At 38.5% G+C, this 20,310-nt stretch overlaps 1 protein-coding gene and 1 pseudogene across 8 annotated transcripts in view; one reads left to right on the plus strand and one right to left on the minus strand.

Moving 5' to 3' along the window:
- PIGU (phosphatidylinositol glycan anchor biosynthesis class U) overlaps positions 1-20,310 on the plus strand; it is a 103,101-nt gene that overhangs the window by 9,136 nt on the left and 73,655 nt on the right. For all 7 annotated transcript variants that reach the window (XM_082358898.1, XM_082358897.1, XM_082358899.1 and 4 more), the window contains 2 exons: positions 15,217-15,276; positions 16,847-16,909. In XM_082358898.1, coding sequence (XP_082215024.1) covers positions 15,217-15,276; positions 16,847-16,909 — 123 coding nt within the window. The remainder of the gene's footprint in view (positions 1-15,216; positions 15,277-16,846; positions 16,910-20,310) is intronic.
- On the minus strand, positions 227-11,222 carry LOC309612780 (ATP synthase subunit d, mitochondrial pseudogene; annotated as a pseudogene). Its single transcript has one exon. The product of its transcript is annotated as an ATP synthase subunit d, mitochondrial pseudogene (transcript).

Raw genomic sequence — 20,310 nt, forward strand, 5'->3', positions numbered from 1 at the left:
TAAACAGTTCCCAGTTCATGAATAGGTTATATGCTAATTGGCATGTAATTGGTTCTTTGGAACATACTTTCCCATGAAAACTGAGCCAGCAATGTTGGTTTCTTAGAAAGCCCACAAAAGCCATTTAACCCATAAAATTAGTTCTTAAGAATAGTAAAATCACTCTTAGGTCACCATCATCTCTCAACAGCTTCCTGACAAGTCTTTCCGCATTCAGTCTTGCTCCTTTACTTCTTTTTCTGCAGTCAGAGCCATCTTTCTGAAATGTGAATCTGATTTTGTCACTGTCCTGCTCAACACTGATCTCAGGATAAAATCCAAACACCTTAGGATGCATACAAAGCCCTGTGGGCCCCGCTCATCACCTCAACCACATGTCTTTCCACTTGCCCCTCCCCACTTTTATTGGCTTTATCATTTAGAATAGAAGTCTTCTAATTTGGCATTTTTACCCCTAATTTTTACAATTGTCTCCCTCATACCTACTTTGAGAACAATTTTTTTTGGTTCTTCTATCTAGTCTTTTTAAAACGTTCAACTTGATTCTCATGGAGATAACAACTCTTTTGCATTCATATTTCATTATCTTTGTATTACTATCTAATTGAACCATAATAACAAGAACTACTAGCAGAAACAGGTTAGGAACAATTTAAGAGACTCTTAATGAGCACACAATTCAATTATTGGGAATGGATGTGTGTGGGCATATGCAAGCATAGCCCACTAGCCAGTGGTATGTGCTGTGGGCCTTGGTCAATATGTTTTCTAGACAGACTAGGAACCCTCTGAGAGAGTTCTGACATGCTTTTATTATGCTCCAGCACCATATTCCCTTACCTATATCTTTGCTCATGTTGTTATCTTCTTATGGAGGGCCATTCTTCCTTCTTTTTGTGGTTGACTCTACTATTCAGAATTAGCTTTGGTTTTGCCTCCCCCAGAAAGCCATCCCTCATCACCTTAGACTAAGTTAGGTGTTTCTCCTATATCTTCCAAAGCCTCTTGTGCTTATCCTTTTCATGGCTCATATCATACTCTTGAAATTGCCTCTGTACTTGTTTTACCCACTGTGATGTATGCTCCTCAGAACGTGTTCTGGCACCCTTTCATCACTTATTCCTAGTGCTTAGGTCTGTATCTGCATATGTATTCCAACCCCTCCTTCCCTTCTCTATTTCATTTAACAAAGATTTGTTAAGTACACACCAAATGCCAGCTACTCTGATAGGTGCTAGGGATATAAAACAAGACACAGTCCTTGGCGTTATTATACTTGTATTTCTAAGAGAAACAGACAATAAATTAGTAAAAAAGAAACAGATTTCAGAGCAAAGAATGTTGCCAGGGATAAAGAAGTTCACTTTATCATGATTAAGGGGTCAATTCGTCAAGAAGACATAACAATCCTAATGTTTATGCACCTAATTACAGAGTTTCAAAATACATGAAGACTGATAGAACTGCAAGGAGAAATAGACAAATCCCCAAATAGTCTGAGATTTCAGTATCTCTCTGTCAATGACTGATAGAACAAGCAGACAGAAAGTCAACAAAGATATAGAAGACTTGAACAACACACCAACCAACTTGACCTCATTTACATTTACAGAACATTGCATCCAATAACAGCAAAACACAATCTTTTCAAGTATACATTTGCAAGATAAACCATATTCTGAGCCATAAAGCAAGGCTCAATAAATTTAAAAGGATTGATGTCATACACAGTATATTCTCTAACCTCAGTGGACTTAGATGAAAAATTAATACCAGAAAGATACCTGGAAAATCCCCAAATATTTGGAAACTAAGTAACATATTCCTCAATAACTCATGATCAAAGAAGAAATCAGAAGGGAAATTAGAAAGTATTTTGAACTGAATGAAACGAAAACACAACCTATCAAAATATGTGGGATGTTGCTAAAGCAGTACTTGGGGGAAATTTATGGTGTTAAATGCCTGTATTGAAAAAGAAGAAAGGTCTCAAATCACTGACCTCAGTTTCTACCTTAAGAAGCTAGAAAAAGAAGATAAACTCAAAGTAAGCAGAATAAAAGGAATAATAAAGATCTGAGAGGAAACAAATGAAACAGAAAGCAGAAAATATTGAAAGTCACAGAAACAAAGTTGGTTCTTTGGGATGAATAGTAAAATTGGTAAACATTTGGGAATGGTGGATATGTTCACTATCTTGATTGTGGTGATGATTTCATGGGTGTATTCATAGGTCAGAACATATCAAGTTGTATACTTTGAAGTGCAGTTTATTTTATACCAACTATACCTCCATAAAGCTAAATTTTGAAAAATATGATTTCACTTAAATGGTAAGTGTATGTAGAAAAATAAAGCTGAGTAAAAGGATAAAGAGTGATGGTCATGTGTATGGCTATTTTAGATAGTATGTGTAGGGAAGGCACTCTGAGGAAGTGAAATTTGAATAAGAGATCTAAATGAATCAAGCAAGCCATATGATAACCCTAATTTGGAAATGAGCTTGGCATTTGTGAGTTGCAGAAAGATGGCCGGTGTTGCTAAAGCAGAATGAGCAAAGAGGAGAGTAATAGAGATAAGCTGTAAGAAATTAGGGGTCTGATTATGTAGGACTTTTTATAGAAATGGTTAGGAGTTTGGATTTTCTATCTATCTTTTTTTCCCACTTTTATTTATTTATTTATTTATTTATTTATTTATGGCTGCGTTGGGTCCTCGTTTCTGTGCGAGGGCTCTCTCTAGTTGCGGCAAGCGGGGGCCACTCTTCATTGCGGTGCGCGGGCCTCTCACTCTCGTGGCCTCTCTTGTTGTGGAGCACAGGCTCCAGACGTGCAGGCTCAGTAGTTGTGGCTCACGGGCCCAGTTGCTCCGCGGCATGTGGGATCTTCCCAGACCAGGGCTCGAACCCGTGTCCCCTGCATTGGCAGGCAGATTCTCAACCACTGCGCCACCAGGGAAGCCCCCCACTTTTATTGAGATATAATTGACATACAGCGCTGTGTAAGTTTAAGGTGTACAGCAGAATGATTTGACTTTTATACATCATGAAATGACGACCACAGTAAGTTTAGTGAACATCCATTATCTCATAGAGATACAACATCAACGAAATAGAAAAAAAATTTTTTTCCTTGTGATGCAAACTCTTAGGAGTTACTCTCTTTAACAACTTTCATATATAACGTACAGCAGTGTTAATTATATTTATCATTTGTTGTACATTACATCCTTAGTACTTACTTATCTTATAACCGGAAATTTGTACCTTTTGACCATCTTCATCCAGTTTCCCCTCCCCCTCTGGTAACCACAAATCTGATCTCTTTTTCTATAAGTTTGTTTCTTTGTTTTTGAAGTATAATTGACCTACAACACTATGTTAGTTCCTGATACATAACACAGTGGCTCGATATTTCTATACATTTTTATTTTATTTTTAAAAATATTTATTTTATTATTTATTTATTTTTTTGGCTGCATCGGGTCTTAGTTGCAGCACATGGGGTCTTCGTTGAGGCGTGTGAGATCTTTTGTTGTGGCACAGGCTCTTCGTTGTGGCATGAGGGCTTCTCTCTAGTTGTGGCGTGTAGGTTTTCTCTATCTAGTTGTGGTACATGGGCTCCAGGGCGTATGGGCTCTGTAGTTTGCCGCACGTGGGCTCTCTTGTTGAGGTGTGTGAGCTCAATAGTTGTGGTGTAAGGGCTTAGTTGCCCTGCGGCATGTGGGATCTTAGTTCTCTGACCAGGGATGGAACCCGCGTCCCCTGCATTGGAAGGCGGATTCTTTCTTTCTTTTTTTTTTTTTTAACATCTTTATTGGAGTATAATTGCTTTACAATGGTGTGTTAGTTTCTGCTTTATAACAAAGTGAATCAGCTATACATATACATATATCCCCATATCTCTTCTCTCTTGCGTCTCCTTTCCTCTCACCCTCGCTATCCCAACCCTCTAGGTGGTCACAAAGCACCAAGCTGATCTCCCTGTGCTATGCGGCTGCTTCTAACTAGCTATCTGTTTTACGTTTGGTAGTGTATATATGTCCATGCCACTCTCTCACTTTGTCCCAGCTTACCCTTCCCCCTCCCCATGTCCTCAAGTCCATTCTCTAGTAGCTCTGTGTCTTTATTCCCATCCTGCCCCTAGGTTCTTTATTACCTTTTTTTGTTTGTTTGTTTAGATTCCATATATATGTGTTAGCATACTGTATTTGTTTTTCTCTTTCTGACTTATTTCACTCTGTATGACAGACTCTAGGTCCATCCACCTCACTACAAATAACTCAATTTCGTTTCTTTTTATGGCTGAGTAATATTCCATTGTATATATGTGCCACATCTTCTTTATCCATTCATCTGTTGATGGATACTTCGGTTGCTTCCATGTCCTGGCTATCGTAAATAGAGCTGCAATGAACATTGTGGTACATGACTCTTTTTGAATTATGGTTTTCTCAGGGTATATGCCCAGTAGTGGGATTGCTGGGTCATATGGTAGTTCTATTTTTAGTTTTTTAAGGAACCTCCATACTGTTCTCCATAGTGGCTGTATCAACTTACATTCCCACCAACAGTGCAAGAGGGTTCCCTTTTCTCCACACCCTCTCCAGCATTTTTTGTTTGTAGATTTTTTTGATGATGGCCACTCTGACCGGTGTGAGATGATATCTCATTGTAGTTTTGATTTGCATTTCTCTAATGATTAATGATGTTGAGCATTCTTTCATGTGTTTGTTGGCAATCTGTATATCTTCTTTGGAGAAATGTCTGTTTAGGTCTTCTGCCCAATTTTGGATTGGGTTGTTTGTTTTTTTGATATTGAGCTGCATGAGCTGCTTGTAAATTTTGGAGATTAATCCTTTGTTAGTTGCTTCATTTGCAAATATTTTCTCCCATTCTGAGGATTGTCTTTTCGTCTTGTTTATGGTTTCCTTTGCTGTGCAAAAGCTTTTAATTTTCATTAGGTCCCATTTGTTTATTTTTGTTTTTATTGCCATTTCTCTAGGAGGTGGGTCAAAAAGGATCTTGCTGTGGTATATGTCATAGAGTGTTCTGCCTATGTTTTCCTCTGAGAGTTTGATAGTGTCTGGCCTTACATTTAGGTCTTTAATCCATTTTGAGTTTATTTTTGTGTATGGTGTTAGGGAGTGTTCTAATTTCATTCTTTTACATGTAGCTGTCCAGTTTTCCCAGCAGCACTTATTGAAGAGACTGTCTTTTCTCCATTGTATATCCTTGCCTCCTTTGTAATAGATTAGTTGACCATAGGTGCATGGGTTTATCTCTGGGCTTTCTATCCTGTTCCATTGATCTATATTTCTGTTTTTGTGCCAGTACCATACTGTCTTGATTACTGTAGCTTTGTAGCATAGTCTGAAGTCAGGGAGCCTGATTCCTCCAGCTCCGTTTTTCTTTCTCAAGATTGCTTTGCCTTTTCGGGGTCTCTTGTGTTTCCATACAAATTGTGAAATGTTTTGTTCTAGTTCTGTGAAAAATGCCATTGGTAGTTTGATAGAGATTGCATTGAATCTGTAGATTGCTTTGGGTAGTATAGTCATTTTCACAATGTTGATTCTTCCAATCCAAGAACATGGTATATCTCTCCATCTATTTGTATCATCTTTAATTTCTTTCATCAGTGTCTTATAGTTTTCTGCATACAGGTCTTTTGTCTCCTTAGGTAGGTTTATTTCTAGGTATTTTATTCTTTTTGTTGCAATGGTAAATGAGAGTGTTTCCTTAATTTCACTTTCAGATTTTTCATCATTAGTGTATAGGAATGCAAGCGATTTCTGTGCATTAATTTTGTGTTCTGCTACTTTACCAAATTCATTGATTAGCTCTAGTAGTTTTCTGGTAGCATCTTTAGGATTCTCTATGTATAGTATCATGTCATCTGCAAACAGTGACAGCTTTACTTCTTCTCCTCCAATTTGGATTCCTTTTATTTCTTTTTCTTCTCTGATTGCTGTGGCTAAAACTTCCAAAACAATGTTGAATAATAGTGGTGAGAGTGGGCAACCTTGTTTTGTTCCTGATCTTAGTGGATGGAAGGCGGATTCTTTACCACTGGACCACCAGGGAAGTCCCTATACATTTTTAAATGATCACCATGATGAGTTTAGTTGTCATTTGTCACCATACAAAGATATTATGTAATTACTGATTATATTCCCCATGCTGTACATTTCATACCTGTGACTCATTTAATTTCCTTTTTTTTTTAATAGAATAATGGATTTTTTTTTCAAATTTATTAATTTTTTTGGTTGTGTTGGGTCTTCGTTGCTGCACATGGGCTTTCTCTAGTTGCATCGAGTGGGGGCTACTCTTCGTTGTGGTGTGCGGGCTTCTCATTGTGGTGGCTTCTCTTGTTGCGGAGCACAGGCTTCAGTAGTTGTGGCACGTAGGCTCAGTAGTTGTGGCTCACGGGCTCTAGAGTGCAGGCTTAGTAGTTGGGGCACTCGGGCTTAGTTGCTCTGCGGTATGTGGTATCTTCCTGGACCAGGGATCGAATCCATGTCCCCTGCATTGGCAGGCGGATTCTTAACCACTGCACCACCAGGGAATTCCCTCATTTTAATTTTCAACTGAAAGTTTGTGCCTCTTAATCTCCCTCACCTATTTCTCTCCTCCTTCACCCCTCCCCTTTTTCTATCTTTTAATATAACTGTTTTTAATGTCCAGAGTTTGTAATATGAGGGCCACCGCTTTCTCCCATACTCAAATTGATAAATTCTCAGTTGGCTGGTGAGGCCAGTTGGGATACTTCTTGTCTAATTTGGTTTCTAGGAAGACTTCATTCAAGGCCTTAATGGTTACTGATCAAATGGAATTGTGTATGTCACCAGCTTTCTCATATTCCTTAATCCTGGCCTTTGAGAGAGACAAAAACTCAGCACAGCATTTGCATCTTTTTCTTCAGCATCCACCTGGACAGTATATTTATGCTCTGGCATGAGAATCTTCAGGGCATTAAACTTCTTTTCAAAGTCATCTGCCAAGCCAGCTTTCACCACATTGGCCTTGTAGTAAGCCTAGTCATAGCAGGTAGATTCTCAGGTAGAGTAGCCAACCTGGAGATGAGGGTCTCATTCCAAGATTTCAGGGAATTAGCAGTGGCCTTTGGTCTTGGGGTATGATCTCCCCAAAAGCTACCCAGTTAGCAGCTTCCATTGTAGACTTTCTCCCTCTTGGATCACTTGCTCTGGGGTAAGCCATGTCATGACCAACCTTAAGGAAGCCTTTGTGATGAACTGAATATTGCTGCCAGCAGTCAAATGAGTAAGCTTGGAAGCAGATATTTAAGCTCTTTTAGATATTGCAACCTCAGTCGACAGCTTGGCTGCAATCTCATGAGAGACTCTGTGCCAGAACTATCCAGTTAAGCCACTCCTGGATTCCTGACTCTCAGGCACTATGTGAGATAATAAATGTGTGTTGTTTTAAGCTATTCAGTTTTTGGACAGTTTGTTTCACAGAAATAGATAACTAAGATACCTAGGGAGGGAATTAACATAAAGAATACCAGGACCTAGAGCACTCTAATACATCAAGGTTGGGATGGGGAAGAGGAACTAGCAAATATAGCTGAAAAGGAGGAAAATCAAGGGAATGTTCAGAGACGCTAGATGACCATGTAATTGCTTAAGGAGGGAGTAAAAACTATGTCAAATGCTATTTCAAGGTTGAGAAAATTTAGATTGAAGATTGATGATTAATTTGCCAAAATTGAGACTTTGGAGACTTTGGCAACAGTAATTTCAGTGGCGTATAGGGACAAGAGACTGATCGAAGTACATTGAGGGAAAGATGTGGAAAGACAGAGTATAGACAACCTTTTTGAGGAGTTTTACTCTAAAGGAGGGCAGAGAAATGGTATGGTAGCTGGACGGAGATGTCTAGTGAAGATTTTTAAAATATGAGGATCTGCATATTTGAATGCTTATGGGAATAAGTCTATGGATAAACAAGTTGATGATGTAAGAAAGAGGATTGAATGAGCAATGTCTTTGAGGAGGCCAGAAGGAATAGGATCACCAGTTCACAGGTGGAGGATTTGGTTTTATTTATTTACTTATTTATTATAAATTTATTTATTTTATTTTTGGCTGCGTTGGGTCTTCGTTGCTGCGTGTGGGCTTTCTATAGTTGTGGTGAGTGGGGGCTACTCTTCATTGTGGAGCACAGGCTCTAGGTGCACAGGCTTCAATAGTTGTGGCTTGCGGGTTGTAGAGCGCAGGCTCAGTAGTTGTGGCACACGGGCTTAGTTGCTCGTGGCATGTGGAATCTTCCTGGACCAGGGCTCGAACCTGTGTTCCCGCATTGGCAGGTAGATTCTTAACCACTGCGCCACAGGGAAGCCCAAGGAGGGTTTGGTTTTAGATAGGAAGAAAGGAAGTTCATCCATTGTTAATAAGAGAAAAGTAGAGAATATAGATATAGATAGAGGAAGTTGGTCAACTGGGTAGTGGGAAAATAAGATGGTTCTCATTTAATTGCTTCTCTTTTCTCAGTGACATAAGAAATGAGATTGTCGGCTACAAGTGAGAACTGGAGAGGGAAGTTGGAGGTTGAGGAGAGGGGAAAATGTGAAATAATCCTTTCAGAAAGAATATGTCAAATGAATAAATGGAAGAGCTATATCTAGCCACTTAACCATCATTTAAAATGTTTTTTCTCTGGGAAAATGTTTTCTTGGATACAGTGAGGGAGCCTAGAATACATTCTTACGCCTCATCGCGTGCGTGCGTGCGTGCATGCGTGTGTGAAGGGGGATAAAGGCCGGAGGTAGAAATTTCTAGCTACTAGAAGCATGTTAACTCTCTATACCTGTCTAAGATAACCCCGTTAGGACTGTTAACCTGTAAAATTCTGAATTAAGGGGCAAGAACAGTTGCTTCCCCTGAGCGTAGTGAGTATGACTTCAAACTCAGAGTCCCTTGCTCCTCATTCCTGAATATGGGTTAATTTGCTTGTAAGCTGGGCATTCATAAATCAAGAGCTACCTATATTTTAATATAGTTTCTCTAAGTAATAAAACACTATAAAGAAATAAAATTATATCAAGCCAAATGAAAAGCATACTTTTGGAGAGAAAGTTAATCGCTGCTTTGTATTGTTTCTTTCTTAATCTTTAGCAGATTTTATATCTATTTCTTAAGGAAAGGTAAGAATATGTGAAAGTGGAGAAGAAAAATCTGCACAGGAGAGAAAAAAGTAGTTTAGCAACCACAGGTTAGATTTTATGACTGCCTTCAACAGACGTTTCTGTTTTCTGTGTTTAGTCAAGTACTGATGGTAAAATTGTGAGTTTATCCATATATACCCTACCCTGACTGGGAGTAGTCACCTAAATGGAGATGTAGCATAAAGACAAATTATATTCAGTGCATGCTTCTCTATAATAGTATGATATGCAGTTAAACTAACTACTGTGTACATGTTAGTTCATTACGGAAATGAGCCCAATTGCTGATAGACTTTTTGGGAACAGTTTGTTCTGTTATTTCTGAGACCTATTTAGTGCCATTCTAAACTATCTGAAGCATCAAGACACTTTGAAAGCAGGCTATTGGTAATATAAATATCAAGTTGCTACCTCTTACAAACAAAGATAAATGCAAAAAAGAATCCATTAGTAGATAGTTGTAAAAGTTTAATTCTTTTAGAACTTTGAAAGTCAAAGCTGATTTCCCTATTTTCAAAACGAGGTAAAAAAAAAAAAAAAAAAACGAGGTAAAAAGTTGATCTCAATTAGCTAACATATTGAGTTTTACTGTATGCTAGGCACTATGCTAAGTACTTTGTGAATATTACCACTTAATTCTCCCAAGAACCCTGTGAAATAGGTCACTATACTTATTTTATAGCTGAGGAAACTAAGGCTCAGAGGGGAAGACAACTTACCCAGAGGTACATAGGTGGAACCTGGTTTTAAACCTGAGTCTGACCCCAAAGCCTCGTTCTTTCTACCACACTAGCATGATCTCATGAAAAAACCTGTCAATAACCTTTACAGTATCATAAGACACATTTTTACAAGTGGTTGGGAGTTGGGAAGAGGTGCTTCTGAGTCACCAGCATGGGCTCACTAAAACAAGTCATGTACTTTCCTTCTGGTGTGGTGGATTGGTGAACTGGCTTGTAATAGCAGACCAATTATCCTGCCTAGAACAACTAGAAAAGCAGGAGGAATACAAAAAGCATTTGTTTGATGGCATTGGAAAGTAGCAAGATAACCAGGACTTGAGGGGCTGAGATCCCAGAGTTGAAATTGCAAAAAGTAAGATCGATAGTCTGAGCTGCTTTCTCCTTGATATATTTACCAATTTGTAAGTGGCACAGGCTGAGGGGGCAGAGAAAGAGAACAGAAATTGGATGGTAAGAGGCTACAGATCTAAGCAGAGCTCTTGGCAGTCTAATGGTGCTGGGGAAATACAAATTCAAGTGCACTTCCAACCAAGGTGGTAGGGCTCTGGCAAAGGACTTGGCTTCTAGTTAGGTCCTCTAAAGGACTACACTCAGAGAATGAGGGTAGACCATGTATAGACTAGTCTTACAAAGACTGAAGCCAGCTTCTAATCAGCTTAACCCCTAATTAGATTAAGGTGATACAATTCTAATTATCAATACTTGCCAGAAGCTTAAAGAAACCCTTACTGGAAGAAAATCCAGAACCTCTACAATTTCTTTTGCATAGTGTCTGTCATTCAATTAAAAGTTACCAAGCATAATAAAAGATAGAAAAAAATACGCACTAAAAACAGTCTCACAGGTGATCCAGATATTGGAGTTACCAAACTTGGACTTTAAAATGACTGTGACCAGTGATTGGTATGTTAAAAAAAATAAGTGACAAGATAGTGAATTACACCAGGGAACTGGAATATGTAAAAATGATCAAAGGGAAATTCTAGAGCTAGAAAATATAATAACAAATTAAGAATGCAAAAGGCAAGGTTAACAGCAGATTACACAAAGCTGAAGAGAGGATTAGTGATCTGGAAGATAGAAAATAACCATACTGAAGCTTGGAGAGAAAAGGATAGAAAACAGAGGAAAAAAAAGCGATCTATGAGATACAGTAAAAAGGTTTAACATACATACAAATAGAGTTTCAGAATGGGAGAAGGGACAGAATGAGGAAGAAACAATATTTGAAGAGATTAGTGGCTGAAATTTTTTTAAACTTATGAAATATTTCAATTCAAGAAATTCTGGGGGCTTTAAAATACCTAGGAATAAATCTAACAAAAGTTGTGGAAGCCCTATGGAGAAAATTTTAAAACTGTATTGAAATACAGTGGGCTTCCCTGGTGGCGCAGTGGTTGAGAATCTGCCTGCTAATGCAGGGCACACGGGTTCGAGCCCTGGTCTGGGAAGATCCCACATGCCGCAGAGCAACTAGGCCCATGAGCCACAACTACTGAGCCTGCGTGTCTGGAGCCTGTGCTCCACAACAAGAGAGGCCGCGATAGTGAGAGGCCCGTGCACCGCGATGAAGAGTGGCCCCCGCTTGCCACAACTAGAGAAAGCCCTCGCACAGAAACAAAGACCCAACACAGCCAAAAATAAATTAATTAATTAATTAATAAAAAAAAAAATGAAACTCTGTAAACCCAAGCAGGGTAAATTCAAAGAAAACACACATCATGATAAAACTGCTCAAAACCAAAATAGGTTAAAAGCAGCCAAAGAGGGACAATTATCTTTAAAGAGAAACAAGATGGAAACTAACTTTTCAACAAAAATGAAGGAATCCAGAAGACAATAAAAAGGTATCTTTACAGTGCTGAAAGAAAATATCTACTGACATAGAATTCTATACTAAGTAAAATATCTCTAGAAATAAAGGCAAAATAAAGAGGTTTCCAAGCAGATAAAAATTGATAGCATTCATTGCCAGCAGACTCACATTTAAAAAAATATAAAAAGGCAGAAGGATTATGATCCTTGACAGTCTCATGGAATATAGGAAGGAATAAATAACAATGAAAAAGGTAAATATATGGGTAAATCTAAATAAGTATTGACTGATAAAACAATAATAATAACGTATTTTGGGTTTAAAATATATGTAGAATTAAAGCTATAACAACAATAACAGGAAAGGCTGAGAGTAGCTATATGGAGTTTAAAGTATTCAGAGGTCCCTTTATTGTTTAGGAAGTGGTAAAAGTAATCATTTATATTATACTTTAATTAAACTCAAAGACATATGTCATAATCTATAAGTTAACCACTCAAAGAATACTAGCTAAATGTATAACCAACAAGCTAATAGAGGGGAAAATGGAATAATAAAAAATAGTGAAGCAAGCAAGAAAGGAGAGTAAAACAGCATAGAGAAAATGGGACAGATGGAAAATGAAATAGTAAGACAGTAAACTTAAACACACATATATCAGTAATTACATTACATGTAAATAGACTAAAATCCAGCTAAAAGATAATGATTATCAGATTGGGTTAAAAAAATAATTATATGTTGCTTTTAAGAAACACATTTTAAATATATTAGGACACACAAAAAAGTAGAAAGTAAAAATACAGGAGAAGACATATCATGCAAACATTTTCCCAAAAAAGCTGATGTAGCTATACTAATATTAGATAAAGAACACTTAAAGGCAAGAAACATTGCTAGAGGTAAAGAGGATTATTTTATAATGATAAAAAGATCAACACCCAGAAGATACAGTAATTCTACACATAAATTCATCTTACTACATAGCTTCAAAATATATAAAGCAAAAGTGACATGACTAAAAGGAGAAATAGACAAATCCACAGTCAAAGAGGGAGATTTTTAACTATCTATCTCAGTCACTGATATAGCAAACAGACCAAAAAATCAATAAGGACATAGCAGAGTTGAATAAATCCTTAACAAACAACCTAGATGTCATACATAGAATATTACACCCTTAAATGTTAGTATGCACATTCTTTTCAAGTGTTCGTGGAGCACTTATCAAAATTGACCATATTATGGACCACAAAGCAAGTCACAACACATTTTTTTTTTGGCGGTGCCGCACGACATGTGGGATCTTAGTTCCCCAACCAGGGATTGAACCCATGCCCCTTGCAGTGGAAGCTCAGAGTCTTAACCACTGGACTGCCAGGGAAGTCCCCACAACACATTTTAAATGATTGAAATAATACAGAGTATTTTCTGTGACCACAATAATAAATACATTACAAAAATATAAAAAGAAAACAAAAATAAGTTGAAATTACACTATAGTCTCAATTAAAGAAGAAATCTCAGGGGAAATTATTTTGAACTGAATGATGTTGATAAAACAACATATCAAAATTTGTATGATGCAGCTAAAGCCATACTCAGAGGAAAATTTATTGCTTTGAATGAATATACAGTTGACCCTTGAACAGCACAGGTTTGAACTGCACAGGTAGGTCCACTTATATGCAGATTTCTTCCAGTAAGTACATACTGCAGTACTGTACAGTCTGAGGTTGGTTGAATTTGAGGATGCAGAACCATGGATATGGAGGAACAACTGTAAAGTTATACTCAGATTTTTTTACTGCATGGGGGTTAGCACTCTCACGTTGTTCGAGGGTCAGCTGTTTTAGGAAAGAAGACTAGGACTTCCCTGATGGTGCAGCGGTTAAGAATCCACCTGCCAATGCAGGGGACATGGGTTCGATCCCTGGCCTGGGAAGATCCAACATGCCGCGGAGCAACTAAGCCCGTGCACCACAGCTACTGAGCCTGTGCTCTAGAGCCCGCAAGCCGCAATTACTGAGCCCGCGTGCTGCAACTACTGAAGCCCGCACACCCTAGAGCCCATGCTCTGTAACAAGAGAAGCCACCGCACTGAGAAGCCCGCGCACCTCAATGAAGAGTAGCCCCTGCTCGCCACAATTGGAGAAAGCCTGAGTGCAGCAACGAAGACCCAACACAGCCAAAATAAATAAATAAACAAAGAAATAAAAAAAAGAAGTCTAAAAATCAGTGATCTAGGTATCATCAGAAAAAGATAAAGCAATTATCCCCAGAAGAGTTTGAAGAATTGTGTATTGTAAAGTTTAGAAATTAAAGAAGTATAATAATCATTAAAGCCCAAAGTTGGTACTTTGAAAGACTAATAAAATTTAGAAATCTCTGGCAAAATTTGTCAAGATTAAAAAAAAGAAGATGCACATTACCAATATTGGGAATGAAAAAGGGAACATCACTATAGTTCCTGTAGACACTAACAAATAAAATATTATGAACAATTTTATGCCAAAAAAATTATAAATTTTTGTGAAATGAACAAATTCCTAGAAAACCACAAGTTACCTAAACTGGCTAAGAAAAAAATAGCAAATCTGGATAATGTTTTATCTGTGAAAGAAATTGAATCTGTAATTTAAAATCTTCTCTCAAAGAAAACCCAGGTTGACAGAATTCAAAAAGAGTCATGTACCAAAATGTTCATTGCAGCTCTATTTACAATAGCCAGGACATGGAAGCAACCTAAGTGTCCATCAACAGATGAATGGATAAAGAAGATGTGGCACATATACGCAATGGAATATTACTCAGCCATAAAAAGAAACGAAATTGAGTTATTTGTAGTGAGGTGGATGGACCTAGAGTCTGTCATACAGAGTGAAGTAAGTCAGAAAGAGAAAAAGAAATACCGTATGCTAACACATATATATGGAATCTAAGAAAAAAAATATATATATAGTTATTTTTCACCAAAAAAAAAAAAAAAGAAAGAAAACCCAGGTTGAGATGGCTTCATGGTGAGTTAATTTTCCCAACTGTTTGAGGAGGAAGTAACACGAATCATATAAAACATCTCAGAGAACAGAAGAAGGGAAAACATTTTGCATTTTATTTTATGAGTTCAGCAATCCTGGTCCATTATGGAGTTTCCCGTGCGTATTACATACGTCTTAAAACTAAAATTCACCTCATACCTTTACTGTGTAAACAACTCTTCACCAGGTATTTAACATATATTAGATTTTGTTTATTCTCTTTATTCAATTCAGCAGATAGTCCCAGTGGCACAAAATGATTCAAGTGATGCTAAATAATTCTCCCTCATATGTACGCTGGCAAACTAACATAGAACAGTATTCTAGGAAAGAAAGAGATTTTTGTTGACAGAATAGCCTCCTCCCCACCCCCTACTCTGGAAGCTGATAACATTAACATTTAACTTAATGTATTTGTTTTTCTCCTGCAGACTCCATTAATAATATACCTCTTTCATTTCCTGATTGACTATGCTGAATTGGTATTTATGGTAAGTAACCTTCCACATAAAATCAATATGTATGTATTTTTAATTTTAGAGTCTTTTTTTAAATAAATTTATTTATTTTACTTTTGGCTTCGTTGGGTCTTCATTGCTGCACGTGGGCTTTTCTCTGGTTGCAGCGAGAGGGGGCTACTCTTCGTTGAGGTGCGCAGGCTTCTCACTGCAGTGGCTTCTCTTGTTGCGGAGCATGGGCTGTAGGGTGCACGGGCTTCAGTAGTTGCAGCATGCGGTCTCAGTAATTGCGGCTCACAGGCTGTAGAGGGCAGGCTCAGTAGTTGTGGCACATGGGCTTAGTTGCTCCGCGGCATGTGGGATCTTCCCGGACCAGGGGTCGAACCCATGACCCCTGCATTGGCAGGTGGATTCTTAACCACTGCACCACCAGGGAAGCCCTAATTTTAGAGTCTTTTATCTTCTTGTTTTTAAGGGAAAAAAATCTATTTTAGGAGCTCAGGAGTTTCTCAGAACATAAAAGCAAAAAGCTATCTTAAATGTGAATTCATGGAACTGTGATAGTATTATGGATGTGTGAGGAGTAGTCTCTGGCATCTGACCAGTTCCAATTCCTTATACTTTTTTTTTAAACATTGCTTTTTTAATTTAATTTTATTTATTTATTTAGTTAGTTAGTTAGTTATGGCTGTGTTGGATCTTCGTTTCTGTGTGAGGGCTTCCTCTAGTTGCGGCAAGCGGGGGCCACTCTTCATCGCGGTGCGTGGGCCTCTCACTATCGCGGCCTCTCTTGTTGTGGAGCACAGGCTCCAGACGCGCAGGCTCAGTAATTGTGGCTCACGGGCCCACTTGCTCCGCAGCATGTGGGATCTTCCCAGACCAGGGCTCGAACCCATGTCCCCTGCATTGGCAGGCAGGTTCTCAACCACTGCGCCACCAGGGAAGCCCCCTTATACTTTTAAAATTTGATTTCTGGACTATGTAGTCTTGAATTTCTAGCTTCAAGGTTCTATGATTGGCTTTAATTGTGGTGCCAGTATAGAGGGCATCCTGAATTTCCTAAGCATTCTGCCAAGACATTCTGTGCAGAGGACATAGACCAGATGAGACTTTAAGGGCAAGAACCTTCAAAATTGAGAAAACAGGGCTATGTTTTGAGTGTAGTAATTTGAAACACTTGCCTAATCTAGAGTTGAAAATCTGGGTCAAGTAGGAGGTCCACTGAGGTCTTCATTAATAATTATAATGGCTGTGGCTTGTTGAGGGCTTACTGTGTGCTAAGTACTTGACCTGCATCAGGCCTGCAAAGCAGTGGGTATTATTCTCATTTTATAGAAAACTTAACTAACTTGCGATTACAGAGCAGATGTGGGACACCAAACTGATGTAAGCCTCAGTGGGTCCTAGTCCTCAGAGTTTTCTGGTCAGACCTCCCTGAAGAGGCTTTATCTTTGTAGTCAAAGTGAGGGTTGAGGTTCTACCTGAATGTAAGAATTCAGTACTGGATAGTCCATCACCATCCAAAAACTCCAGACTCTGGCAGCATTCCATTACTCCTGTACTAATTAGGTTCATTTCCTTTTATTTCTCTTTCTCTTGACAGATAACTGATGTACTCACTGCCATTGCCCTGTATTTTGCAATCCAGGACTTCAATAAAGTTGTGGTGAGTAGTCAGTGGGTGGGACAAAACCAGTGAAATTTGGTAGCCTGCTGATCTCTGTTATCACAAAAAAATCAAAGGTTGTGTACTTAAAGATCAGCTGTCTTAAAATCCTAAGAAGTGGGAGTGAAGCTTCTGGCTTGTTCAGCCATCCCTGGAATGACCAAACCCAAACCAATAAGACAGCTTTACTAATAGATATAGAAAGGTCAGCTTAATCTTTGTGGCTTAATATCTACTCACCTATCCAGGTTCAGACTTTTTGGAGCAAATGGAGTTGAACTACTGTTATACTAATGAAGACCCTTAAAAATCTTCCATTCTTTTCACCAGTTTTTCTTTCCAAAAGAAAATGAATACAGTTTTTAACTCACTGTCTTATGCCCATCCAAGGTAAAACCGGATTCCCAATGTAGTTTCTATTTCCCTGCAGAGAGCAATCTTAATTGGAAAATTTGGCATGTATTAAATACCTATTGAAAACCGTATGTAATAGCCAAGGAGAATTGTGTAGTGGGACCATTCTCATTTTCCTCGGTTCTGAGAGACTTAACAGATTAACCATGTGTAGTATCCATGTAGTTATTTTAAAAATTGTCTGCAGTTCTCATTGACTGGCTGGGAGCCACTGAGAGGATTTAGACTGGGGTGAGTGAAGGCTGCATTCCATTGGTGGTGTCTGTTTGTGGTTCATTTTCACTTCTGTTACCAAGTAATAGAACTAGAATTAGAAGTCTGCCTTTCTGTGCACTGGTCATCAGTAACATAAAGTGGGTGAATTCTGGAATTTTAGACCTCAAAGAGATTTTTAAAATATCTGGACTGAGGGTTCTTAATTTGGGGTCCATTTATAGGCTTAATGGGTCTATAAAGCCCTTGAAATGGTATGAAAAATTGTGTATGTGCATATATCATTTTTTCCAAGAAGTAAGTCCATAGTTGCTATCAGTGTTCAAGGAGTCCTTGATTCCCCCCCTTAAAGGATTAAGAACTACATATTAGAGACTTAACATCACTAAGACCAGGGAGTATACATCTTAAGCTAATGGAGCATTTGTGACAACATGGGTGAACCTTGAGGGCATTTTGCTAAGTAAAATAAGTTAGACAGAGAAAGACAAATACCGTATGATCTCACTTATATGTGGAATCTAAAAAAGTCAAACTCATAGGAATAGAGAGTAGCTTGATGGTTGCCAGGGGCTGGGGGGTGAGGGAAATGGGGAGATGTTGGTCAAAGGTACTAACTTCCAGTTGTAAGATGATTAAGTTCCAGGGATCTACTGTGCAACATAGTAACTCTAGTTAACAATATCGTATTGTATACTTGAAAGTTGCTAAGAGAGTAGACCTTAAATACTCTCACCACACACACACACACACACACACACACAAACACACACACACACACGTAGTTATGTGAGGTGATAGGTGTGTTAACTAACCTTATTGTGGTAATCATTTTGTAATATATATGTATAATATATCCAATCATCATGTATACCTTAAACATATACAATGTTATATGTCAATTATATTTCAAGAAAGCTGGAAAAGAAAAGAAAGGAAAATTTTAGGGCTGATGTAAAATGCTTTAACAGGATTCCCTAGAAGGCCAGAGATGAAATAACTGGGCATGAGATTTATAAGCAGAGGAATTCAGAAATAAAATAGCAGTGGTTATTTTCTTCTCCCAAGGTAGTTTGTGTATGTAAACTCCAGTCTTTTTTTTTTTTTTTTTTAACAGAATCTTTCAACTTTTTTTTTTTAATTTTATTTATTTATTTATTTAAAAAAAAAATTTTTTTAAATGCTATTCTTCTCTGCTTACATTCTTTTTATGTATGTATGTATGTATGTGTGGCTTTGTTGGGTCTTCGTTTCTGTGCGAGGGCTTTCACTAGTTGTGGCAAGTGGGGGCCACTCTTCATCGCTGTGCGCGGGCCTCTCACTATCGCGGCCTCTCTTGTTGCGGAGCACAGGCTCCAGACACGCAGGCTCAGTAATTGTGGCTCATGGGCCCAGCCGCTCCGCGGCATGTGGGATCCTCCCAGACCAGGGCTCGAACCCGTGTTCCCTGCATTAGCAGGCAGATTCTCAACCACTGCACCACCAGGGAAGCCCAAATCTTTCTGTTTTAAAGTATTTTGGAAGATTGGGGTTACAAGGAAGTATTCTTTCCCAGTTGGCACAGTGTCACCTTTGCCCAGGGCCTACACATCCCTGTTTAACTGCCTGCATCTCTTACTGTAGTCCTGCTGGCTGTCTTCCAGCCTGGGGAATGGGCCTGTATTCCCATCTGTCTCTCTGGCTGCTCCTGGGTGAACTCCCTGTTTCCTTTTAACAGCTTTCTTTGTGAATCTCACACCCTCCAGGTGGCCTTCTTTTTGCAGTAGAACTCCAGAACCCTTAGCTAGTGGGGCCTCCATCCTTCCACCACTGCTGCAGCTGTCCTCATTAACTGCTTTGTTTGCTAAGCCAGCCCCCTGCTCTCTAATAAAAACACCTTAGTTTATATTTTGCCCTTTTAATTAAATAACCCCAGCTGTGAATGGCAGCATAAACCTTACTGATGATAATTCCCACCACTTAACTTGGACTCCCAGAGATGATCAAAGGGAGGCTTTTGAAGTTTGTTCAGGTTTTTTGATTAAGCCTCTACCTAAACCTCTGGAAGAAATCTGTGGTTACCTGTATTTCTGTGATGATCCTGGGATTTTCTTTTGAACTGAAAGATGGCTCTTAAAAAATTTTTTTTTAGTTTAAAAATTTAAATATCCAAAATATCTAAGACATGCAAAAATATATAAAGAATAATACATACTGTGAACCTATTTCAGCTTAAAAAATAAAACATTTTACATATAGTTGCCTCTCTCTGATACTTTCGTCTCCTTACTCTCCTTCTCTCCAGTTACCACTGTTCTGAATTTAGTGTTTATCATTCCCACACATGGCCTTAACTTTTTGTGCATTTGTAAATATACCTAAGTAACATATAGTGTTATTTTGCATGCTTTTAACTTTATGTAAATGGTGTAATGCAGTATTCTGTTGCCATCTGTGTTTTCATCCTTAAATCTTTAATCACACACTACTTTGGCTTCTCTGAATTACTGTGTTTTATAATAGGTTGCAGCATTGATTTTATACTATCTAAGATCATTAAATCAGCAGGGCTACCCATTTGGGGTTCAGAGGCTTTTTCTATCTGTAGTGTGACCCATGTTTGCTTATAGGGTTGCCTAACTTTTTTTCATTCTGGAACACACCCATGAACTTGTTGGGACACACACAGGGGAAGGCAAGAGCTTTCCACCCCCATCTCACTCCCTCTAAATTATCCAGCTGCCCAGCCACACCCAGCCTTCCTCCTCCTTCTCTTCATCATGGTCATTTCCCAC

This window comes from Balaenoptera borealis (assembly GCF_965194805.1).
Source record: "Balaenoptera borealis genome assembly, chromosome: 16".
Taxonomy (NCBI): Eukaryota; Metazoa; Chordata; class Mammalia; order Artiodactyla; family Balaenopteridae; genus Balaenoptera; species Balaenoptera borealis.